The sequence below is a fragment of the Salmo salar genome, chromosome 16 (genome assembly GCF_965601325.2).
Source record: "Salmo salar chromosome 16, fSalSal1, whole genome shotgun sequence".
Classification (NCBI taxonomy): domain Eukaryota; kingdom Metazoa; phylum Chordata; class Actinopteri; order Salmoniformes; family Salmonidae; genus Salmo; species Salmo salar.
The window spans coordinates 88724265-88751890 of record NC_138306.1 but is presented as its reverse complement, the minus strand read 5'-3'; the positions used below and the strand labels follow the sequence as shown (position 1 = coordinate 88751890).

Sequence of the window (27626 nt, the reverse complement as noted above, 5' to 3'; positions counted from 1 at the left end):
TCAGCATGCATAAGGAGGGGGCTTCTCGAAGCCGGAGGGCCCGTAGACGGGGCCAGGGTAGAGGGCAGGGGCGTTGGGTGTTAGCATGTAACCCTGACCAGGGTCCTGGGAGCCAGTCTGGAAGGTGGGCTGGCTGGGGGCCTGAGAGGAAGGCTGGCTCTGGCTCTCCTCTGATGGAGAGGAGGGGGTCAGAGTCATCTCCAGGTTGGGCTGGGGGGTGGAGCGGGCCTGGTAACTGCTGTGGTGCTGAGAAAGACAGAGAGAGAGAAGAGGAGCAAAGAGAGAGACAACAGAGGAGAGAGAGAGAGAGACCGAGGTCGAGAGAGAGAAGAGAGCGAGGAGAGAGACAACAGAGAAGAGACATTCATATCACTGGATGACGAGAAGCTTTGGAAATACTATTGTAGTTGGGGGTCTAACCTGCAGGGGCAGAGTGGGGTAGTTGGGGGTCTAACCTACAGGGGCAGAGTGGGGTAGTTGGGGTCTAACCTACAGGGGCAGAGTGGGGTAGTTGGGGGTCTAACCTGCAGGGGCAGAGTGGGGTAGTTGGGGTCTAACCTACAGGGGCAGAGTGGGGTAGTTGGGGGTCTAACCTACAGGGACAGAGTGGGGTAGTTGGGGTCTAACCTACAGGGGCAGAGTGGGGTAGTTGGGGTCTAACTTACAGGGGCAGAGTGGAGTAGTTGGGGTCTAACCTACAGGGGCAGAGTGGGGTAGTTGGGGTCTAACCTACAGGGACAGAGTGGGGTAGTTGGGGGTCTAACCTACAGGGGCAGAGTGGGGTAGTTGGGGTCTAACCTACAGGGGCAGAGTGGGGTAGTTGGGGTCTAACCTGCAGGGGCAGAGTGGGGTAGTTGGGGTCTAACCTACAGGGGCAGAGTGGGGTAGTTGGGGTCTAACCTACAGGGGCAGAGTGTGGTAGTTGGGGTCTAACCTACAGGGGCAGAGTGGGGTAGTTGGGGTCTAACCTGCAGGGGCAGAGTGGGGTAGTTGGGGTCTAACCTACAGGTACAGAGTGGGGTAGTTGGGGTCTAACCTACAGGGACAGAGTGGGGTAGTTGGGGTCTAACCTACAGGGGCAGAGTGGGGTAGTTGGGGTCTAACCGCAGGGGCAGAGTGGGGTAGTTGGGGTCTAACCTGCAGGGGCAGAGTGGGGTATTTGGGGTATTTTTTACCTGCATGGGCAAAGCGGGGTAGTTGGGGTAGGCAGGCAGGGCCTGTCCGTTGGGGCAGAAGCCAGCGTAGGTCACCACGTGCTGGGTGGGGTTATACATGATGTGGGGAGGTGGGGCAGGACTGGGGGACATCTGGGGAGCAGGAGCCTGAGATGGAGGGAGACAGAAGGAGGAAAGGGAAGGGGGGAGGGAGGGAGGGAGACAGAAGGGGAGATGGAGAGGGAAGGAGGGAGAGAGAGGAAGTGGAAGGGAGAGAAGGAGGGGAGAGGAGGGAGAAAGAGAGAGGGAAGGAGGGAAGAGAGAGGGAAGGGAGAGGGGAAGGGAGAGGGGAAGGGAGAGGAATAAATATAGTTAGTGTACACAATAACAAATGAAATAGCTACCTAACAGATGTGTGTTCTAGGTACTGTGTATGCATATAGTGTGTGTGTGTGTGTGTGTGTGTGTGTGTGTGTGTGTGTGTGTGTGTGTGTGTGTGTGTGTGTGTGTGTGTGTGTGTGTGCGCGCGCCCACCAGGTCCTTGTAAGCCCCCAGTATTGCAGCTGTGATGATTCCCAGGAACAGGCCCATTATGTTGAGCACCACACAGACCCACAGCAGACGATGGAGATGGACCACATCCCAGCAGCTACTCACCCCCGTGAACTCATAGTACTGGGTATGGTAGTCTGGACTGGAGGAGAGAGAGGAGACAGAGTGAACTCATAGTACTGGGTATGGTAGTCTGGACTGGAGGAGAGAGAGTGAACTCATAGTACTGGGTATGGTAGTCTGGACTGGAGGAGAGGAGACAGAGTGAACTCATAGTACTGGGTATGGTAGTCTGGACTGGAGGAGACAGAGTGAACTCATAGTACTGGGTATGGTAGTCTGGACTGGAGGAGACAGAGTGAACTCATAGTACTGGGTATGGTAGTCTGGACTGGAGGAGAGAGAGGAGACAGAGTGAACTCATAGTACTGGGTATGGTAGTCTGGACTGGAGGAGACAGAGTGAACTCATAGTACTGGGTATGGTAGTCTGGACTGGAGGAGAGAGAGGAGACAGAGTGAACTCATAGTACTGGGTATGGTAGTCTGGACTGGAGGAGAGAGAGTGAACTCATAGTACTGGGTATGGTAGTCTGGACTGGAGGAGAGGAGACAGAGTGAACTCATAGTACTGGGTATGGTAGTCTGGACTGGAGGAGAGGAGACAGAGTGAACTCATAGTACTGGGTATGGTAGTCTGGACTGGAGGAGAGGAGACAGAGTGAACTCATAGTACTGGGTATGGTAGTCTGGACTGGAGGAGAGAGAGAGGAGACAGAGTGAACTCATAGTACTGGGTATGGTAGTCTGGACTGGAGGAGAGGAGACAGAGTGAACTCATAGTACTGGGTATGGTAGTCTGGACTGGAGGAGAGGAGACAGAGTGAACTCATAGTACTGGGTATGGTAGTCTGGACTGGAGGAGAGGAGACAGAGTGAACTCATAGTACTGGGTATGGTAGTCTGGACTGGTGGAGAGGAGACAGAGTGAACTCATAGTACTGGGTATGGTAGTCTGGACTGGAGGAGAGGAGACAGAGTGAACTCATAGTACTGGGTATGGTAGTCTGGACTGGAGGAGAGAGAGAGGAGACAGAGTGAACTCATAGTACTGGGTATGGTAGTCTGGACTGGAGGAGAGGAGACAGAGTGAACTCATAGTACTGGGTATGGTAGTCTGGACTGGAGGAGACAGAGTGAACTCATAGTACTGGGTATGGTAGTCTGGACTGGAGGAGAGGAGACAACAGACAGTCACACACACACCTCTGTGCTTGAACGCAAACACACGAACACACACACACACACACACAGGTGTTTTTCCTTACCTCTCACAGTTGTACAGGTCACAGCAGTAGCAGGTGTTGCTCTTCATTCTCACTTTACACTCACTGTTGAATGAGCTGCACATCACCTGCAGGCAGACAGGCAGCACAGGCAGCACAAACAGACGCCACAGACGCCACAGACAGCACAGACAGCACAGACAGCACAGACAGACAGACAGACAGACAGACAGCACAGACAGCACAGACAGCACAGACGACAAAGAGACATTGATATGGCTGCAAATAACATAATATGTAACTGTCAGTAGATGGTGCCAGAGAGCCCAAGAAAAGCCCCATCCAGCCAACCCGTCCCTTACGGCTGCAGGTAACCCGTAAAATGGCAATAACCCCTAACTATGTATTATCTCAGACTCTAAAGCTAGATCTACCCCCCCCCCATAACACCTAACTATGTATTATCTCAGACTCTAAAGCTAGATCTACCCCCCCATAACCCCTAACTATGTATTATCTCAGACTCTAAAGCTAGATCTACCCCCCAAAACCCCTAACTATGTATTATCTCAGACTCTAAAGCTAGATCTACCCCCATAACCCCTAACTATGTATTATCTCAGACTCTAAAGCTAGATCTACCCCCATAACCCCTAACTATGTATTATCTCAGACTCTAAAGCTAGATCTACCCCCCATAACCCCTAACTATGTATTATCTCAGACTCTAAAGCTAGATCTACCCCCCATAACCCCTAACTATGTATTATCTCAGACTCTAAAGCTAGATCTACCCCCTGTCGTGTCTTTGGCATCATTAAAACTGAAGACTTATTTATCAAATAACTCTGTAATTATTATTAGGCGATTAAACCTGATTAATCATGTAACTGTAATTAACTAGGTAGTCGGGGCACCAAGGAAAATATTCAGATTACAAAGTTATAATTTTCCTAATAACTTTCAGATATTTTAATATCTGATCAATTAGTCTTCGAATTAATGAATTATTATTTACCTCACGTTAGTCTCATTCCAAACGTCGTAAATTGTTGGTTATCTGCACGAACCCAGTCTTCACTGAGTCATCCATACATCAATCGTCTTAAAATCATTTATTTACTAACTAGGTAATTCACAGAAATGCATAACAAACAGTAGATATGGTTACAAGGAAATGATAGGAGAATGTGCCCTAGTGGGCTAAACCGGCATGGCGGCTTGTTAGACAAAAGGGGAGTGGAGGGTCAGCTGAGGAGACACTACAGTTGAATATTATAACAATTGAAATGCTAATCCTTTGCACATGAATGCTCACTCATTTGGGAACAATTGCAATCAATATATATATTTACGCTCAGTGTGTCGTCGGGATCTCTGTTGAAAAGTTTGTTTCTGTGGAGAGTCTGTCGGCCCTCTCTCTCTCTCTGTCGTGGTTAGAATGGATAGTTCAGAGTGACATTCATTCATATCATTATAGAATAGGTGTTTCGGCGGTTGTCGGTCTTCGCGTTCAATGATACCGAATTCCTAGCTGCAGACTTGTAATTAATATCAAAGACTTGTTCTTATTCTGTCGGTATCGATAGTCTAAGAGTTTAACCACGTGGTATGGTTAAAAGTTCAGCAAGAGAAATACATGCTCTGCAACCTTTAGCCATCTCATAATTGAGGTAAGCTTGGTCTCCTCTCAAACCTTGGCCCTCTCGTTATCGAGGTAAGCTGGTCACCTCTCATACCTTGGCCCTCTCGTTATCGAGGTAAGCTGGTTTCCTCTCAAACCTTGGCCCTCTCGTTATCGAGGTAAGCTGGTCACCTCTCAAACCTTGGCCCTCTCGTTATCGAGGTAAGCTTGTCACCTCTCAAACCTTGGCCCTCTCGTTATCGTGGTAAGCTGGTCTGGTGATAGAAAACCTAGGTGGGGGTTTTATTCAGGACATAGAAAAAGGCTGTCTCATGACGCCAGGTCCTGTCTGTGCCCCTGGGGGCGTGCCAATGACTTAGTGAAACTTTAAACAGAAATACAATTCTCTCACATTAACATCATCCCATCATCTCACAAATAGCTTCATCCTTATTCATTCATTTTATACAACCATTAGATGTAAGTCTCATACCTGAGACTATTCTATAAACATGGTTATGGTAATGTGGAGGTATTGTCTCTCATGAGTTTCACAAAATTGTACCAAATGAACCAGTTCGTAGCTGGATTCTTCACCGATCTTTTATACCTTCTCCAGAACATAAATGTCGTTCGGTTCTCCAGTTCTGTGAGGTGGAAGAAATTCCTTTGTTCTCTCTATGAAACTCACTCTCTCTCTATACTGTGGCCATGAGGAGAGGATCTCCTCCAGGAATTTACGACCTCTCTTACAGAGCCTGGTGAAAGGGGTATAGAGAGGGAGATTGTGCTCGCTGTACCCAAAGAGGGCAACGTCATGACACCCCCCACAACTATGTATTATCTCAGACTCTAAAGCTAGATCTACCCCCCCATAACCCCTAACTATGTATTATCTCAGACTCTAAAGATAGATCTACGTCCCCCCCTCCACTATTAAAGGAATAGGGTGTTATTTCAGACACAGGCTCAATCTCCATGGTAACACTGAACCCGCTGTACTGAGTGGGAAGGGAAGATCCGCCCTACAACTTTTACTAACTCTGTAAAGACTTCATCTAGCTTTAATGAATTCTGAAAGCCATAAGCAAGTCATTCAACCATTTTCACACACAGTATACTTAGGAAGGATGTGTGTGTGTGTGTGTGTGTGTGGAAGAGGTGTTTGTGTGGTGGGTGTGTGTGTGTGGTGGGTGTGTGTGTGTGCTCTGATTCACCTCAGTATAATAGTTGTCGTAGGCGTACCCTGATCCACTGGCGTAGAACTCACACCTGTCCTCCAGCAGCGGCCTCCTGTCCTGAGAGAAGAAACAGAGAGGAGATTCAAGTTGAAACTGACAGCATTTTAACAACATGAAATCTTATTAAAATGTGTTCATATATACAGCCCCAGGAAGAATATGAATCATTTTCTGACAAGCGAGCCATTAGATATGGTCATTTTGACGTTTTCATAAATTCTTAGAATGTTTGGGAATTACGTAGAGTAAGGCATATGTGAAAATTCTATAGCAATACATAGTGGGAAAATGGCTGTGCGTTTGGACAATTAATAGACACTGCAGTAAATAAAACCTAATAAAGGACCGGAGTCTACGCAGACTGGTCGGTGCGCTATAGCCATTCAGAGTTATAGTAGTCTTCCTACAGTAGGCCTTTAGTTTCTGTGTCGGGGGCTAGGATCAGTCTGTTATATCTGGAGTATTTCTCCTGTCTTATCTGGTGTCCTGTGTGAATTTAAGTATGCTCCCTCTAACTCTCTCTCTTTTCTCTCTTCTCTCGGCAGACCTGAGCCCTAGGACCATGCCTCAGGACTACCTGGCCTGATGACTCCTTACTGTCCCCAGTCCACCTGGTTGTGCTGCTGCTCCAGTTTCAACTGTTCTGCCTGCGGCTATGGAACCCTGACCTGTTCACCGGACGTGCTACCTTGTCCCGGACCTGCTTTTTTCGACTCTCTCTCTCTACCGCACCTGCTATCTCTAACTCTGAATGATCAGCTATGAAAAGCCAAATGTTATTTACTCCTGAGGTGCTGACCTGTTGCACCCTCTACAACCACTGTGATTATTATTATTTGACCCTGCTGGTCATCTATGAACGTTTGAACATCTTGGCTATGTACTGTTATAATCTCCACCCAGCACAGCCAGAAGAGGACTGGCCACCCTTCATAGCCTGGTTCCTCTCAAAGGTTTCTTCCAAGGTTCCTGCCTTTCTAGGGAGTTTTTCCTAGCCACCGTGCTTCTACACCTGCATTGCTTGCTGTTTGGGGTTTTAGGCTGGGTTTCTGTATAGCAATTTGTGACACTGGCTGATGTAAATAAGATATCTGTTTTTTATTTTCAATAAATTTGAGAAAAAAAATCTAAAAACATGTTTCGCTTTGTCATTATGGGGTATTGTGTGTACATTGCTGAGGATTTGTTTTTATTTAATACATTACAGCCTTATTCTAAAATGTAACAAAATGTGGAAAATGTCAAGGGGTCTGAATACTTTCTGAAGGGACTGGAGGTGTATTTTGTGGCTTTTTGCGAATGCGTTCTAATAATCTAAAGTGGCGCTGTTGCAACTGATGGCAGGTCCTACTGCCTGTAAACACACAGTCCAGTTCATAGTGAATGATGGCAGGCCTTTATTTTTTATTTTTCTCCCCAATTTCGTGGGATCCAATTGGTAGTTAAAGCCTTGTCTCATCGCTGCAACCGTACGGACTAGGGAGAGGCAAAGGTCGAGAGCCGTGCGTCCTCCGAAACACAACCCAACCAAGCCTCACTGCTTATTGAAACAATGCCCACTTAACCCGGAAGCCAGCCACACCAATGTGTCGGAGGAAACACCGTACACCTGGCGACCGTGTCAGCGTGCACTGCACCCGGCCCACCACAGGAGTTGCTAGTGCGCGATGGGTCAAGGACATCCCTGCCGGCCAAACCCTCCCCGAACCCGGACGACGCTGGGCCAATTTTGCGCCACCCCATGTGTCTCCCGGTCGCGGCCGGCTATGACAGAGCCTGGACTCGAACCCAGAATCTCTAGTGGCACAGCTAGCACTGCGATGCAGTGCCTTAGACCACTGTGCCACTCGGGACGCTCTGGCCGGCCCTTGTGGCAAATGGCTTGTTTGCATAAATCAATTAATCAATCAATGAAATTTATTTATAAAGCCCTTTTTACATAAGTATTCAGACCCTTTGCTGTGAGACTCGAAATTGAGCTCAGGTGCATCCTGTTTCCATTGATCATCCTTGAGATGTTTCTTCAACTTGATTGGAATCCACCTATGGTAAATTCAATTGATTGGACATGATTTGGAAAGGCACACACCTGTCTATATAAGGTCCCACAGTTGACAGTTCATGTCAGAGCAAAAACCAAGCCATGAGGTCAAAGGAATTGTTCGTAGAGCTCCAAGACAGGATTGTGTTGAGGCACAGATCTGGGGAAGGGTACCAAAACATTTCTGCAGCAATGAAGGTCCCCAAGAACACAGTGGCCTCCATCATTCTTAAATGGAAGAAGTTTGGAAACACCAAGACTCTTCCTAGAGCTGGCCGCCCCGGCCAAACTGAGCAATCGGTGGAGAAGGGTCTTGGTCAGGGAGGTGACTAAGAACCCAATGGTCACTCTGACAGAGCTCTAAAGTTCCTCTGTGGAGATGGGAGAACCTTCCAGAAGGACAACCATCTCTGTAGAAGCCAGACAGAAGCCACTCCTCACTAGAAGGCACATGACAGCCCGCTTGATGTTTGCCAAAAGGCACCCAAAGACTCTCAGACCATGAGAAACAAGATTCCCTGGTCTGATGAAACCAAGATGATTGAATGACAAGCGTCACGTTTGGAGGAAACCTGGCACCATCCCTACGGTGAAGCATGGTGGTGGCAGCATCATGCTGTAGGGATGTTTTTTAGCGGCAGGGACTGGGAGATTAGTCAGGATCAAGGCAAAGATGAACGAAGCAAAGATCCTTGATGAAAACCTGCTCCAAAGCACTCAGGACCTCAGACTGGGGTGAAGGTTCACCTTCCAACAGGACAACGAACCTAAGCACACAGCCAAGACAATGCAGGAGTGGTTTTGGGACAAGTCTCTGAATGTCCTTGAGCGGCCCAGCCAGAGCCCGGACTTGAACCCGATCTAACATCTCTGGAGAGACCTGTAAATAGCTGTGCAGCAACACTTCCCATCCAACCTGACAGAGCTTGAGAGGATCTGCAGAGAAGAATGGGAGAAACTCCCCAAATACAGGTGTGCCAAGCTTGTAGCGTTCTACCCAAGAAGACTCAAGGCTGTAATCACTGCCAAATGTGCTTCAACAAAATACTGACTTAATGGTTTGAATACTTATGTAAATGTGAAATTTCAGTTTTTTTATTTTTATAAATTAGCAAACATTATGGGGTATAGTGTGTAGATTGATTATATATATTTTTTTCCCCTCATCAATTTTAGAATAAGGCTGTAACCTAACAAAATGTGAAAAATGTCAAGGTGTCTGAATACTTTCCGAAGGCACAGTAAATGGATTTCTGAAAATATGTCGATACCACAGGAGTGCTCTTACATGTGGGAACTTTACAGTCCTATTGATCAAACAACCATGAAAAGGTAGGCTCTCTCTCCCTCAGTTATGCACATCAACAACAAGATCAACAACTAATGCTAGCCTGAACAAGATGAGCTAAAATCTAACAAAGAAACATTAGATAAACCCTCTCAAACTGTTTCAGCTAGTTGGCCATCAAAATTGCACTGATAAACGGTGTGGAATTGTAGCCTACTCGTCCTTCTGCAGAGCTGGTTAGGCTGTTTACATGTTATCTAGAGTGTTCTTGACTAACTATGACTTTTTTTACCTACGTTTACTGACACCGGTCATATTCAGCGGGTGTTGAGCTTTTGTAAATGAACCAGTTATTCTGTGCCCTGGCACACAGACAAGAGTGCTCTGAAATCGGAGGAGATAGCCGGTGAATTTGCGAACGCAAGAGACATGCTACCTGGATAACAGTCGTTCATGTTCTTACTAGCTAACTAAACGACACTTAGCATCTCTAACTGTGTAGCCACCGAGAAACAATACGAGGGAAAAATTCAGTCACTCCTCCAATGACATGACATCCTCCTAGCAGCTAGCTAGCTAACGTTAGGCTCTGTGTTTTTATCTTGCTACATAAATAGATACGCTAGCCTCTTAGCCACGTTATGACTGACTTGTGATCATTGCCCTTGCTAGTTTGTTTGTATTGACATTCCCAGCCTTAGTTACATTCGTCCGTTTGTGATTTACAACCTGATAGCAGTATTTTTTGGACTATTAAAAAATGTATTGGTGAATTATATGAATCATCCATTGAACTGCATCCATCTATTCTATCAACAATGCCTTAGTGTACGTCATGGAATGTTGAGTCACATAGAACCTACTTTTAAAACCTCTTATAAAGTTGGTTTTGTAGCATAAACGGGGAATTTAATATTTTTGACTGATAATATGAGTGTCTGTTTGTTTCATATCTGCAAAGTAGTTAAAACACTGTCAGTTCCACTTTAAGGCTGTGTTAAAAGTAGTGCACTATCTAGGGAAAAAGGGGCTGTTTGGGAGGCATCCTAGCATTCTGTAGCTTGTCTTGTCTCAGAGTGAGGGGATGTTAGTGTTATTATGGGATGTTCAATCAGTCTTAATTGGGCTGTCAGACCAGAGCACCCACAATGCCGGGCAGGGCGAGTGCTGAGATAGATTGGTCTGATTTGACTGTTGCCACGTGAGTAACGACAGAGCGGTGACGGGGACAGTTGGCCACGGTTTCATTACCGGAGTCAGCCTGAGCAGAGTGTGTGTGTGTGTGTGTGTGTGTGTGTGTGTGTGTGTGTGTGTGTGTGTGTGTGTGTGTGTGTGTGTGTGTGTGTGTGTGTGTGTGTGTGTGTGTGTGTGTGTGTGTGTGTGTGTGTGTGTGTGTGTGTGTGTGTGTGTGTGTGTGTGTGTGTGACTGACTATGAACTCAGCCGCGATGATTCCGTCCACGATGGCACAGCAGAAGGAAGCGATGACTCCCATACTGATGAAGATGATGGCTGCCATGAGCTGCAGGAGGAAGAGAGGGAGAGGAGAAGAGAGAGGGAGTAAGAGAGGGGAGGAGGTAGACGAGGAGAAGGAGAGGAAGAGAGGAGGAGAGGGAGAGCGAGAGGAAGGAGAGGGAGGTAAGGGGGAGAGAAGGAGAGGAAGAGAGGAGGAGAGGGAGAGGAGAAGAGGAAGAAGAGGAGGGAGAGAGAGAGGAAGGAGAGGGAGGTAATAAGGGGAAGCGAGGAGGTTAAAGAGAGGAGGAGAGGGAGAGAAGGAGAGAAGAAGAGGGAGAGAAGTAGAATTAGCAAGTGTAATGTGCATCACACACCCCGACACACAAACACACACACATGCCCTTGCCTCAGATGATTGTGTTGTCTGGATGAGGACTGGGGTACTAAAGGAAATGTACAGCTCTCCGCTTCCTGCCTCGTCAGGCAGAGGTACTTTATGGGTAGTTTAGTGTCCTCCAATCAGAGAGGGCCAAAGGGACGACCCTTCTACACAGGGAAGGTCAATCTCATTCCCCCAATCTGATTCACCAACACACACACTTTAACACAAACTGCCTCTCTCTCACACACACACGTCACATACTCATCCACGCACACACACACACACACACACACCTTTTCACAATCTCTTCTCTCACACACACACACACACACACACTTAATGTTTGTAGCCAGTCACTCATTTAAAGACAGGTGGTTCTTTAACATTAAAATAAAGAGCATTGGAAGTCAAGTCTCTCTCTGTCTGTCTCTCACACACACATTTTCACAATCTCTTCTCACACACACCTTTTCACAATCTCTTCTCACACACACACACCTTTTCAGAATCTCTTCTCACACACACACACACACACACACACACACACACACACCCCCCCCCCCCCCCCCCCCCCCCCCCCCCCCTTGTCACAATCTCTTCTCACACACACACACACACACACACACCCTTTTCACAATCTCTTCTCACACACACACACACACACACACACCCTTTTCACAATCTCTTCTCACACACACACACACACACACACACCTTTTCACAATCTCTTCTCACACACACACACACACACACACACACACCCCTTTTCACAATCTCTTCTCACACACACACACACACCTTTTCACAATCTCTTCTCACACACACACACACACAAACATTTTCACAAACTCACATACTCTGACAAACACACACATCCTATGGAGACCCATCCTGAAGTCAGTTAAATCAATACAGCGTCATTACAGTGACAGAGAGAAAACCATGAACGTCATAAACCCAGTCAGTTGTAGATGAGGGATTTCTAATCAAGGCCTGTTCTGGGGAACATGACTGGAGAATGTCGCTCATTTGATGTTGCTCATTTTAATTCTTCAACTCACTGACTGAGTCACCATGATGGAGTGTGTGTGAGCACGTTTTACACACACACACACACACACACACACACACACACACACACACACACACACACACACACACACACACACACACACACACACACACACACACACACACACACACACACACACACACACACACACACACACACACACACACACACACACACACACACACACACACACACACACACACACACACACAGAGCCCATCCAGACCCAGCCGCCCGATCACAGATGGGTGTTCATAAAGTTGATATTGTAAAGCGTTTTTACTGCCTTCCCAATCCCTCCTAGCAGACTGGTGCTGGGCTGATGGCCGTATGCTTTTCCTGTACCTCCTTCCTGCCCTGGCCCAGCTTTCATCCCTCCCTGCCGTGACAGGCTCAATCAATGGAGATACATATGTTCCTCAACACTCTCTTTTTACACAAGGTGAAAATCTGAATCCTAACAGAAGCCTCAATACACACAAAGTCCTCTACTCCTCTCATCACCTCTCCTATCCCATCTCTCCTCCTCTCCCCTCCTCTCTTAACCCATCTCTCCCCCTCTTCTAACACATCTCCTCTCCTCTTTTAACACGTCTCTCCTCCTCTCCTCTCCTCTCCCATCTCTCCTCCTCTCCTCTCTTATCCCTTCTCTCCTCTCTTCTCCCCTTCTTTCCTCTCCTCTACTCCCTTCTCTCTCTGCCTCTATTCTACCTTTATCCTCTCCTTCTCTCCTCTCTCCTCTTCTTTTATCCTCCTCTCCTCTCCTCTCCTCTCCTCTCCTCTCCTCTCCTCTCCTCTCCTCTCCTCTCCTCTCCTCTCCTCTCCTCTCCTCTCCTCTCCTCTCCTCTCCCCTCCCTCCTCTCCTCTCCTCTCCTCTCCTCTCCTCTCCTCTCCTCTCCTCTCCCCGTTCCAGTGTAGTTCATTAGCAGTTTAAATGACTGCTGTTTTATGGGCTGCAGAAGGAGAGGTCCCTGCCCGGGCACAGAACAGTGTGTAGCAGTAGACGACAATGGGCCCTGACAACAGCATTAGTTCACTTTACCTAAGCACCAGCTGCCAGCTCGTAAAAACCCACTCCCTCACACACTGTCGAGACAGAGAGAGAGAGAGAGAGAGAGAGAGAGAGAGAGAGAGAGAGAAACAGAGAGAGAGGGTGGGAGAAACAGAGAGAGATAAAGACAGACAGAGAAAGCGGGGCAGATGAACGAAGGAGACAAAGATAGACAGAGAGAGAGAGCATGAGAGAGAATGAGATACAACGATAGGTAAAGAGAGAGAGAGAGAATGAGATATAAAGAGAGAGAGAGATACAACAAGAGATAAAGAGAGAGAGAGACACGAGAGATAAAGAGAGAGACAGAGAGAATGAGATACAATGAAAGATAAAGAGGGAGAGAGATACAACGAAAGATAAAGAGAGAGAGAGAGGTACAACGAAAGATAAAGAGAGAGAGAGAGAGATACAACGAAAGATAAAGAGAGAGAGAGAGAGATACAACGAAAGATAAAGAGAGAGAGATACAACGAGAGATAAAGAGAGAGAGAGGAACTACAATGTTAGGTAACAGCTCCTAATGACCATCTGAAGGTGGAGAGGACCACTGTGGAGCGGACAGTAATCAACGGCCAGAGACAGCCACCATGATTATCAGCTGCTGGACACACCACAACCCTCTGGGTAAAATACGGCCCCTTAACTGGCCACCGCCCGGGCCACAAGGTTACCGGGAGGACTACAGTCTCTGAAACAGACCTCTATACTTCCCCTAGTGTAAGAGGATCCAGGCCTGACAACACCAACAACCAGTTCTATTGAAACTCATTCAGGACCAAAAAACTTTGAAGCCTTCAGTTGTTCTTGTTCAGGTAACAGAGTAGAGTTCAATCACAACCCTCCAAACAGGCACTTCCTTTCAGTTAGAGGTTAGATGTCACAGGTCTCTGAGTTCCAGGAAGTGACACAGTGTCACCTGACTCTGGTCTGTGGTGTTGAAGCTGCAGGGTGATACGGCTTGTTGCTCTTTAATGAGCCAACCTGATCATCCCAGCCTGCTATCACTTTATTACTGATACTAACAGAGAGGTGAGAGAGAGAGAGAGAGAGAGAGAGAGAGAGAGAGAGGTGAGAGAGGTGAGAGAGAGAGAGAGAGAGAGAGAGAGAGAGAGAGAGAGAGAGAGAGAGAGAGAGAGAGAGAGAGATTCTTAGTTAAGGACACTGCAGCTCAGTGGGTGTACCAGCCAGCAGCTACGTTGTCATTACATTTTAAGGCTGGAAGCTGGGGACAGGGAGCCATGCTGGGTAGGGGAGAGGAGGGGAGGCAGGGGGGAGGAGTGGGGTGGGGGGGAGGAGGGGGGAGGAGTGAAAGTTGAGGGTGTGTGAGGGGTTGGCACAGTGGCACCTCTTGTGCAGAGCAACTATAAGCCCAGTAGTATGTATTCTGAAGTAATGTCAAGCTGGCCTCTACACCTGCTGACAGTCACCAGTGAAAAGAAAAGGTAGCTTTGGATCCAGGATACAGTTCCTCTGTAACCTACAATGGATCCAGTATACAGTTCCTGTGTAACCTACAATGGATCCAGTATACTGTTCCTCTGTAACCTACAATGGATCCAGTATACAGTTCTTGTGTAACCTACAATGGATCCAGTATACTGTTCCTCTATAACCTACAATGGATCCAGTATACTGTTCCTCTGTAACCTACAATGGATCCAGTATACAGTTCCTCTGTAACCTACAATGGATCCAGTATACAGTTCCTCTGTAACCTACAATGGATCCAGTATACAGTTCCTCCTTAACCTACAATGGATCCAGTATACTGTTCCTCTGTAACCTACAATGGATCCAGTATACAGTTCCTGTGTAACCTACAATGGATCCAGGATACAGTTCCTGTGTAACCTACAATGGATCCAGTATACAGTTCCTGTGTAACCTACAATGGATCCAGGATACAGTTCCTCTGTAACCTACAATGGATCCAGTATACAGTTCCTGTGTAACCTACAATGGATCCAGTATACTGTTCCTCTGTAACCTACAATGGATCCAGTATACAGTTCCTGTGTAACCTACAATGGATCCAGTATACTGTTCCTCTATAACCTACAATGGATCCAGTATACAGTTCCTGTGTAACCTACAATGGATCCAGTATACAGTTCCTCTGTAACCTACAATGGATCCAGTATACAGTTCCTCTGTAACCTACAATGGATCCAGTATACTGTTCCTCTGTAACCTACAATGGATCCAGTATACAGTTCCTGTGTAACCTACAATGGATCCAGTATACAGTTCCTCTGTAACCTACAATGGATCCAGTATACAGTTCCTCTGTAACCTACAATGGATCCAGTATACAGTTCCTCTGTAACCTACAATGGATCCAGTATACAGTTCCTCTGTAACCTACAATGGATCCAGTATACAGTTCCTCTGTAACCTACAATGGATCCAGTATACTGTTCCTCTGTAACCTACAATGGATCCAGTATACAGTTCCTCTGTAACCTACAATGGATCCAGTCTACAATGGCAGTCCGCGTATGGCTTCTTTTTACCTTCTTCCAAAAATCCACAAAAATCTTGAAAGTCTTCCAGGCAGACCAGTCATTAGCGGTAATGAAAGTCTGACAGAACCCATCTCTAAGTACATTGATTACTTTATTAAGCCTTTTTTGACGTCACTCCCAGCCTATCTTCAAGATACCACAGATGTGTTGAACAAAATTAAGGAATTGAACAATATAGGGACAGCTTCATTTTTAGTCACCATGGATGTGGAGTCTCTATACACCACCATTGAACATGAACAAGGTTTGGCAGCTATGCACCATTTCTTGAGTACCCGACCTGAAACTGAGATGCCTCCTACAGAATTCATCGTCTCACTGACTGAATGGACTCTTAATCATAACATCTTTATCTTTCAGGACCGGATTTTTAAACAGGTCAAAGGTTGTGCCATGGGAGCTTGCTACAGCCCTTCCTACGCTGGTTTGTACTTGGGTAAATGGGAAAATGACTTCATTTTGGATCCTTCTAATAACCATTTCTTTGACCGGATGATATGGTGGGGACGCTACATTGATGATGTTTGCCTATTTTGGTCCGGCTCAGAAGATGAACTTATTTCCTTCCACCAATACCTTAACAGCATTAACCCTAACATCAAACTAACTATGGAGTACAGCAAGGATAACATTCATTTTTTGGACCTCGACATTAGGAAAAATGACAAAGGTTGTTTGCACAAATCAATCTTTAGGAAGTCTACAGATGGGAATACCATTTTGAGGGCAGACAGCTTTCACCCCAAAAGGCTAAAAGAGAATATTCCATATGGCCAATTCCAAAGAGTCCGCAGAATTTGCGATCAGGAAACAGACTACAGTGTCAAAGCTGTTGAATTGGAGAATCGCTTCTTGAATCGGGGCTACAGCGTTCAGGTCCTGAAAGATGCAGGTATAAGGGCTGGATTACTTGACAGAGAGAACTTGTTGTGAAGGGGAGTGCCTCGTGATACATCAGAGAGAGTGTATTTTGTTACAAAATACAGTACTGAAGCAGAGAACATTAAAATAATCATTAAAAATAATTGTGGAATCATCCAAAGTGATACTCTACTATGCCAAGTCTTTCCTGAGCCACCAGTCATAAGCTTTAAAAGATGTCCTACCCTAAATGACAAATTAGTACACAGTTATCTTCCGGGTGACTCTCAAAAAACTTGGCTTGACCACAAACCCAAGGGCTCTTTTAAATGTAACCAGTGCAACCACTGCAGAAATATTGCACAGAAAAAGTATTTTGTAGACACAGCTTCCAAAATGGAGTATTACGTCAAGCATTTCATTAACTGCAAAACCACTCATGTCATCTATAGATTGGAATGTCCACTTTGCAAGGTGTTCTACATTGGACGGACAAAGAGGCGCCTTCAAGATCGCCTAGCGGAACACAAGTACGCCATACAGGTAGGCAATGAAGACTACCCCATGGCAAGGCACTACAAGTCCTTACACCATGGCAACCCTGCCTCCCTACAAGCTATGGGTATTGATCATATCCCGGCCTCTATTAGAAAAGGGGACCGTCTTAAACAGTTAAACCAAAGGGAAAGTTTTTGGATTTACAAACTACAGGCCACTAAATACCCTGGTTTACATGAAGATATGGATTTACAAACTACAGGCCACTAAATACCCTGGTTTACATGAAGATATGGATTTACAAACTACAGGCCACTAAATACCCTGGTTTACATGAAGATATGGATTTACAAACTACAGGCCACTAAATACCCTGGTTTACATGAAGATATGGATTTACAAACTACAGGCCACTAAATACCCTGGTTTACATGAAGATATGGATTTACAAACTACAGGCCACTAAATACCCTGGTTTACATGAAGATATGGATTTACAAACTACAGGCCACTAAATACCCTGGTTTACATGAAGATATGGATTTACAAACTACAGGCCACTAAATACCCTGGTTTACATGAAGATATGGATTTACAAACTACAGGCCACTAAATACCCGGGTTTAAATGAAGATATGGATTTCTCACCATTCCTGTAGGGTTGTGATGGGTACATTTGCTGTCATCTAGTGGTCTTTTTTCTCAATTGCCCTCAGCTATATTTAGACTGTTGTTGTTCATGTTTTGTTGTGTTCAAGTGTACTAGGGAATATATTGCTTTCTTGTTCTTGACATCTCTCCCAGACATGTTTAGGGTTGGAACTACCTTGCTGGGTGTTCTAGTGCCTCTAGCTTGGAGTTGTATTATCTTCCTATTTTTGTGATGGCACAGCTACAGTGTTTCACTTTTTTATGTGTATAGTATTGCTTACTAGGTGTGTCCAATCAATTTTGTAACCACTCCCTCTTCAAATTAGGGCTAATTGGAAAAGCTGTTAAAAAGAGAACATTGTATTATTTCTTTGTACTCCCTGACGAAGGCCATGCAGCCGAAACGCGTTGGATTTTTTTAAACCTTGTTTCTATTGAACATGCCATACTAATAAAGGCATTTTAATTATTTATATGAAGAGTGCCTTGGTCCTCCTTTCTTTTTGATGACCAATTCACCCCCTTTACCAAAGAGCACCTTCTGTCTACCAAAATGTACTATTGTGTACCTCAGTAGCGCTTCCCTTCCTCCTCTTTCTACTGGATCCAGTTTACTGTTCCTCTGTAACCTACAATGGATCCAGTATACAGTTCCTCTGTAACCTACAATGGATCCAGTATACAGTTCCTCTATAACCTACAATGGATCCAGTATACAGTTCCTCTATAACCTACAATGGATCCAGTATACTGTTCCTCTGTAACCTACCATGGATCCAGTATACAGTTCCTCTGTAACCTACAATGGATCCAGTATACAGTTCCTCTATAACCTACAATGGATCCAGTATACTGTTCCTCTGTAACCTACAATGGATCCAGTATACAGTTCCTCTGTAACCTACAATGGATCCAGTATACAGTTCCTCTATAACCTACAATGGATCCAGTATACTGTTCCTCTGTAACCTACAATGGATCCAGTATACAGTTCCTCTGTAACCTACAATGGATCCAGTATACAGTTCCTCTGTAACCTACAATGGATCCAGTATACAGTTCCTCTATAACCTACAATGGATCCAGTATACTGTTCCTCTGTAACCTACAATGGATCCAGTATACAGTTCCTCTGTAACCTACAATGGATCCAGTATACAGTTCCTCTGTAACCTACAATGGATCCAGTATACAGTTCCTCTGTTACCTACAATGGATCCAGTATACAGTTCCTCTGTAACCTACAATGGATCCAGTATACAGTTCCTCTGTAACCTACAATGGATCCAGTATACAGTTCCTCTGTAACCTACAATGGATCCAGTATACAGTTCCTCTGTAACCTACATTGGATCCAGTATACAGTTCCTGTGTAACCTACAATGGATCCAGTATACTGTTCCTCTGTAACCTACAATGGATCCAGTATACAGTTCCTCTGTAACCTACAATGGATCCAGTATACAGTTCCTCTGTAACCTACAATGGATCCAATATACTGTTCCTCTGTAACCTACAATGGATCCAGTATACAGTTCCTGTGTAACCTACAATGGATCCAATATACTGTTCCTCTGTAACCTACAATGGATCCAGTATAGAGTTCCTGTGTAACCTACAATGGATCCAGTATACAGTTCCTCTGTAACCTACAATGGATCCAGTATACAGTTCCTCTATAACCTACAATGGATCCAGTATACAGTTCCTCTGTAACCTACAATGGATCCAGTATACAGTTCCTCTATAACCTACAATGGATCCAGTATACAGTTCCTCTATAACCTACAATGGATCCAGTATACAGTTCCTCTGTAACCTACAATGGATCCAGTATACAGTTCCTCTATAACCTACAATGGATCCAGTATACTGTTCCTCTGTAACCTACAATGGATCCAGTATACAGTTCCTCTATAACCTACAATGGATCCAGTATACAGTGAGTTGTAGAGGAAGACATGGTGATCCAACCAGATACATGACACCAGACAGACCTGTTAAATAAATGACTAACCTAGAAAGATCCAGGTACAGTCACTGATACCCAGGGGGCCGAGCGGTACCTACATGGCACACTTTGTTCCTTTTGGAGAGGTTCCTGTCATCATAATGCTTCATCCAATACTAACACAATTTCCTGTGTTGTCACCCGAGCTCTAAGCCAATCACATTCACTTTCCTCTAAGCCAATCACATTCACTTCCCTCACCACACGTGCATTGACCGGGAACATTACAGTAGAACACTAATCTAATTTGCCGAAGGCTCAGAAATGGCCCTCTGCTATAAACTCTTTTCTAAACTCATGATGGTGGTAACATAACCTGTGTATTGTTGATTTGATGTCCCATCAATAGGAAGGCAAGGTAATGACATCACCATATTGTTACCTACTGTTCACTGCCTTCATGTTTACAAATGCCAAAGTGGTAGACATGGGAATCGGGTTAGAGTTAGAGTAAGGGGTTAGGGGTTAGAGGTTAGGGTTAGGGTTAGGGGTAAGGGGGTTGGGTAGGGGGTTAGGGGAGGTTAGGGGTTAGGGAGGTTAGAGTAAGGGGTTAGGGGTTAGAGGTTAGGGTTAGGGTTAGGGGTAAGGGTTAGGGGTTAGAGGTTAGGGGTTAGAGTTAGAGTAAGGGGTTAGGGGTTAGAGGTTAGGGTTAGGGGGGTAAGGGTTAGGGGTTAGAGGTTAGGGTTAGAGTTTAGGGGTTAGAGGTTAGAGGTTAGGGGTTAGAGGTTAGGGGTAAGGGTTAGAGTTTAGAGTTAGGGGTAAGGGTTACGGGTTAGAGGTTAGAGGTTAGGGTTAGGGGTAAGGGTTAGGGGTTAGAGGTTAGGGTTAGAGTTAGAGTAAGGGGTTAGGGGTTAGGGTTAGGGTTAGGGGTTAGAGGTTAGAGGTTAGGGGTAAGGGTTACGGGGTAGAGGTTAGGGTTAGAGTTTAGGGGTTAGAGGTTAGAGGTTAGGGGTTAGAGGTTAGGGGTAAGGGTTAGAGTTTAGAGTTAGGGGTAAGGGTTACGGGTTAGAGGTTAGAGGTTAGGGGTAAGGGTTACGGGTTAGAGGTTAGGGGTAAGGGTTAGAGGCTAGAGGTTAGGGTTAGGGGTTAGAGGTTAGGGGTAAGGGTTAGAGGTTAGAGTTAGGGGTAAGGGTTACGGGTTAGAGGTTAGAGGTTAGGGGTAAGGGTTACGGGTTAGAGGTTAGGGGTAAGGGTTAGAGGCTAGAGGTTAGGGTTAGGGGTTAGAGGTTAGGGGTAAGGGTTAGAGGTTAGAGTTAGGGGTAAGGGTTACGGGTTAGAGGTTGGGGTAAGGGTTAGAGGTTAGGGGCAAGGGTTACGGGTTACGGGTTAGGGGTTAGAGGTTAGGGTTAGAGTTTAGGGGTAAGGGTTAGAGGTTAGAGTTAGGGGTTAGAGGTTAGGGGTAAGGGTTACGGGTTAGAGGTTAGGGTTGGGGTTAGAGGTTAGGGGTAAGGGTTAGAGGTTATAGTTAGGGGTAAGGGTTACGGGTTAGAGGTTAGGCTTGGGGTTAGAGGTTAGGGGTAAGGGTTAGAGGTTATAGTTAGGGGTAAGGGTTACGGGTTAGAGGTTAGGCTTGGGGTTAGAGGTTAGGGGTTAGAGGTTAGGGGTAAGGGTTAGAGGTTATAGTTAGGGGTAAGGGTTACGGGTTAGAGGTTAGGGTTGGGGTTAGAGGTTAGGGGTAAGGGTTAGAGGTTAGAGTTAGGGGTAAGGGTTACGGGTTAGGGGTTAGAGGTTAGGGTTGGGGTTAGAGGTTAGGGTTACGGGTTAGAGGTTAGGGTTAGAGGTTAGGGGTAAGGGTGACGGGTTAGAGGTTAGGGGATAGGGGTAAGGGTTACGGGTTAGAGGTTAGGGTTACGGGTTAGAGTTTAGGGTTAGGGATTAGGAGTAAGGGTTACGGGTTAGAGGTTAGGGTTAGTAGCAAGGGTTAGGGGTTAGAGGTTAGGGTTAGGGGTAAGGGTTAGAGGTTAGGGTTAGGGGTAAGGGTTAGGGGTTAGAGGTTAGGGGTAAGGGTTAGAGGTTAGGGGTTAGGGGTAAGGGATTAGGGGTTGGGGTTAGGGTTAATGGTTAATGTCAGGTTAGGGGTAAGGGATTAGGGGTTAGGGTTAAGGGTTAATGTCAGGTTAGGGGTAAGGGTTAGGGTTAACGTCAGGTTAGGGTTAAGGGTTAGGGGTAAGGGGTTAGGGTTAAGGGTTAACGTCAGTTTAGGGTTAAGGGTAAGGGTTAGGGGTAAGGGTTAACGTCAGGTTAGGGTTAGGGGTAAGGGTTAACGTCAGGTTAGGGTTAGGGGTTAGGGTTAAAGACTCACCATGGGTCTTCGATTCTCTAGCAAATTAATTCCAACAATCCCCAAGAACGCTCCGAAACTCAGCTGGAGAAAGAGAGAGAAAGAGGGGAAGAGGTTTAGAACGGGTTACACTTTATTTACAAAGATTATTGACTTTCCACTCGAGGAGAGAGTTCAGTCAGTTGTTGTGGTGATAACTGTGGTGCTAGAGGAGAGAGTTCAGTCTGTTGTTATGGTGATAACTGTGGTGCTAGAGGAGAGAGTTCAGTCTGTTGTTATGGTGATAACTGTGGTGCTAGAGGAGAGTTCAGTCTGTTGTTATGGTGATAACTGTGGTGCTAGAGGAGAGAGTTCAGTCTGTTGTTATGGTGATAACTGTGGTGCTAGAGGAGAGAGTTCAGTCAGTTGTTATGGTGATAACTGTGGTGCTAGAGGAGAGAGTTCAGTCAGTTGTTATGGTGATAACTGTGGTGCTAGAGGAGAGAGTTCAGTCTGTTGTTATGGTGATAAATGTGGTGCTAGAGGAGAGAGTTCAGTCTGTTGTTATGGTGATAACTGTGGTGCTAGAGGAGAGAGTTCAGTCTGTTGTTATGGTGATAACTGTGGTGCTAGAGGAGAGAGTTCAGTCTGTTGTTATGGTGATAACTGTGGTGCTAGAGGAGAGAGTTCAGTCAGTTGTTGTGGTGATAACTGTGGTGCTAGAGGAGAGAGTTCAGTCTGTTGTTATGGTGATAACTATGGTGCTAGAGGAGAGAGTTCAGTCTGTTGTTATGGTGATAACTGTGGTGCTAGAGGAGAGAGTTCAGTCAGTTGTTATGGTGATAAGTGTGGTGCTAGAGGAGAGAGTTCAGTCTGTTGTTATGGTGATAACTGTTGTGCTAGAGGAGAGAGTTCAGTCTGTTGTTATGGTGATAACTGTGGTGCTAGAGGAGAGAGTTCAGTCTGTTGTTATGGTGATAACTGTGGTGCTAGAGGAGAGAGTTCAGTCTGTTGTTATGGTGATAACTGTGGTGCTAGAGGAGAGAGTTCAGTCTGTTGTTATGGTGATAACTGTTGTGCTAGAGGAGAGAGTTCAGTCTGTTGTTATGGTGATAACTGTTGTGCTAGAGGAGAGAGTTCAGTCAGTTGTTATGGTGATAACTGTGGTGCTAGAGGAGAGAGTTCAGTCAGTTGTTATGGTGATAACTGTGGTGCTAGAGGAGAGAGTTCAGTCAGTTGTTATGGTGATAACTGTGGTGCTAGAGGAGAGAGTTCAGTCTGTTGTTATGGTGATAACTGTGGTGCTAGAGGAGAGAGTTCAGTCTGTTGTTATGGTGATAACTGTGGTGCTAGAGGAGAGTTCAGTCTGTTGTTATGGTGATAACTGTTGTGCTAGAGGAGAGAGTTCAGTCAGTTGTTATGGTGATAACTGTGGTGCTAGAGGAGAGAGTTCAGTCTGTTGTTATGGTGATAACTGTGGTAACGTCCTAAATGGCACCCTATTACCTTTGCAGTGCACATCTTTTGACAAGAGTGGGCCCTGCATAGGGAATAGGGTACAGTTTGGGATGCTGCCAGTGACTCACGGTGATGCCAGGGTAGTATCCAGCGACAGCCACGTTCCCGGTACGGGTGGCAGAGACCAGTCCCACCACTAGAACCACCACAGACAGAGACAACAGGGAGATGGTCACCCATAACGCTGTCCTCCGGCGCTTCATATACTGAACTGGAGAGAGGGGAGGGAGGGGGGAGAGAGAGAGAGAGAGACAGACAGAGAGTGAGAGAGAGAGAGAGAGAGAGAGAGAGAGAGAGGGAGACGGACCGCAAGACAGACAGAGAGCGAGGGAGAGAGAGAGAGAGAGAGAGAGAGAGAGAGAGAAAGAGAGCGTGAGAGATGGAGAGAGAGAGAGAGAGAGAGAGAGAGAGAGAGAGAGAGAGAGAGAGAGGAGAAGAGAAAGGGAGCGTGAGAGATGGAGGAGAGAGAGAGAGAGAGAGAGTAGAGAGAGAGAAGAGAGAAAGAGAGCGTGAGAGATGGAGAGAGAGAGAGAGAGAGAGAGAGAGAGAGAGAAAGAGAGCGTGAGAGATGGAGAGAGAGAGAGAGAGAGAGAGAGAGAGAGAGAAGAGAAAGGGAGATGATGAGAAATACCATAATCAACTCCATGCTTATGATGTAGACAAACACACCACACACTGAATTTGTCAATAGACTCAACTTTCTTGTCCGCATAGAGTCAGACATTAGAGACAGAAAAGCTCAAACAAACTAACTAGGTTTGACTCAGGAGAAGACAGCAACAACAACACATAGCCATCTATACAGACAGACAGCAACAACAACACATAGCCATCCAGACAGACAGACAGCAACAACAACACATAGCCATCCAGACAGACAGACAGCAACAACAACACATAGCCATCCAGACAGACAGACAGCAACAACAACACATAGCCATCCAGACAGACAGACAGTAACAACAACACATAGCCATCCAGACAGACAGACAGTAACAACAACACATAGCCATCTATACAGACAGACAGCAACAACAACACATAGCCATCTATACAGACAGACAGCAACAACAACACATAGCCATCTATACAGACAGACAGCAACAACAACACATAGCCATCTATACAGACAGACAGCAACAACAACACATAGCCATCCAGACAGACAGCAACAACAACACATAGCCATCCAGACAGACAGACAGTAACAACAACACATCTATACAGACAGACAGCAACAACAACACATAGCCATCTATACAGACAGACAGCAACAACAACACATAGCCATCTATACAGACAGACAGCAACAACAACACATAGCCATCTATACAGACAGACAGCAACAACAACACATAGCCATCTATACAGACAGACAGCAACAACAACACATAGCCATCCAGACAGACAGCAACAACAACACATAGCCATCTATACAGACAGACAGCAACAACAACACATAGCCATCCAGACAGACAGCAACAACAACACATAGCCATCCAGACAGACAGCAACAACAACACATAGCCATCCAGACAGACAGACAGCAACAACAACACATAGCCATCCAGACAGACAGCAACAACAACACATAGCCATCTATACAGACAGACAGCAACAACAACACATAGCCATCCAGACAGACAGACAGCAACAACAACACATAGCCATCCAGACAGACAGACAGTAACAACAACACATAGCCATCTATACAGACAGACAGTAACAACAACACATAGCCATCCAGACAGACAGACAGTAACAACAACACATAGCCATCTATACAGACAGACAGTAACAACAACACATAGCCATCCAGACAGACAGCAACAACAACACATAGCCATCCAGACAGACAGACAGTAACAACAACACATAGCCATCCAGACAGACAGACCGCCACCCAGACAGACAGTCATACAGACAGACAGACAGACAGACAGACAGACAGACAGACAGACAGACAGACAGACAGACAGACAGACAGACAGCGCGCGCGCGTATCTCTAACTGCACTTTCCATTTCACACTGTGTGCAATTCTCCCTGCTGTAAACTTTCTGCTTATGATGCAGAGCAAGTTAAATACTTTATCATCTATTGGAGGCTATAAGCTGTGGGTGTCAGCATTACTGGATCAATTCATTATATACATGAAATAAGGCAGATGCTGTGGTCAGAAACATTGGCTAATTGAATCATGACTTTACCTGTGGGGTCCAGGACATCTGTTGTTGTTTGTGGTGGTTGTTGTTGTTGTGCCGTTGGCTGCTGCATTGTGCCGTTATTAAAGCCTTTAGGGTACTAGAATAACAAACAGCCTAGTAGCCTATCTAAAGTTGGTTATGGGGTAGCCTATACAGCAGATATCCACATGCGAATGGATGATACACTCTGTTTTACAGCGTCCTTCCTCCAAGCGCGCCCTGCCAGGTGACGGTCTCCGCATCTGTTTTACAGCGTCCTTCCTCCCAGCGCGCCCTGCCAGGTGACGGTCTCCGCCTCTGTTTTACAGCGTCCTTCCTCCCAGCGCGCCCTGCCAGGTGACGGTCTCCGCCTCTGTTTTACAGCGTCCTTCCTCCAAGCGCGCCCTGCCAGGTGACGGTCTCCACCTCTGTTTAACAGCGTTCTTCCTCCCAGCGCGCCCTGCCAGGTGACGGTCTCCGCCTCTGTTTTACAGCGTCCTTCCTCCCAGCGCGCCCTGCCAGGTGACGGTCTCCACCTCTGTTTTACAGCGTCCTTCCTCCCAGCGCGCCCTGCCAGGTGACGGTCTCCACCTCTGTTTTACAGCGTCCTTCCTCCCAGCGCGCCCTGCCAGGTGACGGTCTCCACCTCTGTTTTACAGCGTCCTTCCTCCCAGCGCGCCCTGCCAGGTGACGGTCTCCACCTCTGTTTTACAGCGTCCTTCCTCCCAGCGCGCCCTGCCAGGTGACGGTCTCCACCTCTGTTTTACAGCGTCCTTCCTCCCAGCGCGCCCTGCCAGGTGACGGTCTCCGCCTCTGTTTTACAGCGTCCTTCCTCCCAGCGCGCCCTGCCAGGTGACGGTCTCCACCTCTGTTTTACAGCGTCCTTCCTCCCAGCGCGCCCTGCCAGGTGACGGTCTCCACCTCTGTTTTACAGCGTCCTTCCTCCCAGCGCGCCCTGCCAGGTGACGGTCTCCTCTTCGCGCCAAACTAGGAATCCGTCACATCACCTGTCTCGCGGGACGGGCGGATGGAGTTCAATAATAACTCCAATGAAGAAGTGTCGAATCACGTTTAATAAAATACGTCTCCCAAGTTTACTCAGTAATGTTTTCGTCACCCAACACCGTCTGGCGGTTAGGTTAGTTAGAAGATCCTCTCTCTGCCAACTTCAGGAACCCGACACCCTCTTCAACCGGCGGTCTGTTACGAAAGATGCGCTGCAGCCGCAGGACAAAGAAATATACCGCCTCTTTCTCACAATCGCCACAGCCGTTGATGCCGATGGCTTAGAGGTAGTGTACATCATTTATATATTTAATCAGTGCTGAATCGTTGGTGGAATATGGTACATTTCAGTTCATTATTTATTTGGCAGTGACACTGAAAGTGTCTGGTGTTTAATCTCAAAGATGACGTTAGGCTATCATTACGTACCATCCACATATGAGAAAGATCCAGAAACACTTCAATTTATTATACAGGTTACACATCTTTTTGCTAGTCTTCGTCCAGTCGGGGATGGTCCGTTCCTGTCCCTGACACTGAGACAGTGAAGGAAGTAGTCCTACTGTTTTAACCAAAGGAGGCCTGGAAATACCAGCAGGATCAAATGTATGATCTCTAATAGGCTGTTGAAGTCTCATCAGCCGAACAACTGTAAAACATCTGTCCATGTGCCGTTGAGCAAGGCACTGAACCCTAATTGCTCATTTAAGTCGCTCTGGATAACAGCGTCTGCTAAATTACTCAAATGTAAATGTGAATATATATATATATTTTACATAGATGTGTTTTAATGAATAGGACTAACAACAGATTAAACCACTTTTCACCAAGGGATCCGTGGAAAAGGCCTACATTTTAAAGTGTGTAATACAATACAATACAATTTAATATTATTCATCTACAATTTATGTTCTTAACCCTGGGCAACATGGGTCTGGGATACTCACAGGGATACAGGTATCCAC

General features: G+C 46.2%; 1 protein-coding gene across 1 annotated transcript; it reads right to left on the bottom strand.

The window, feature by feature from the left end:
• Positions 1 to 25747, bottom strand: LOC106574910 (transmembrane protein 255B). The gene is made up of 9 exons (XM_045696731.2): positions 25681 to 25747; positions 23540 to 23682; positions 21996 to 22058; positions 10617 to 10706; positions 5833 to 5913; positions 3034 to 3119; positions 1689 to 1848; positions 1176 to 1322; positions 1 to 246 (listed from the first exon to the last, which is right to left on the bottom strand). The coding sequence occupies exons 1-9, from the start codon at positions 25745 to 25747 to the stop codon at positions 1 to 3; spliced, it is 1083 nt and encodes a 360-aa protein (XP_045552687.2).
• Between the last annotated feature and the right edge of the window lie 1879 nt (positions 25748 to 27626).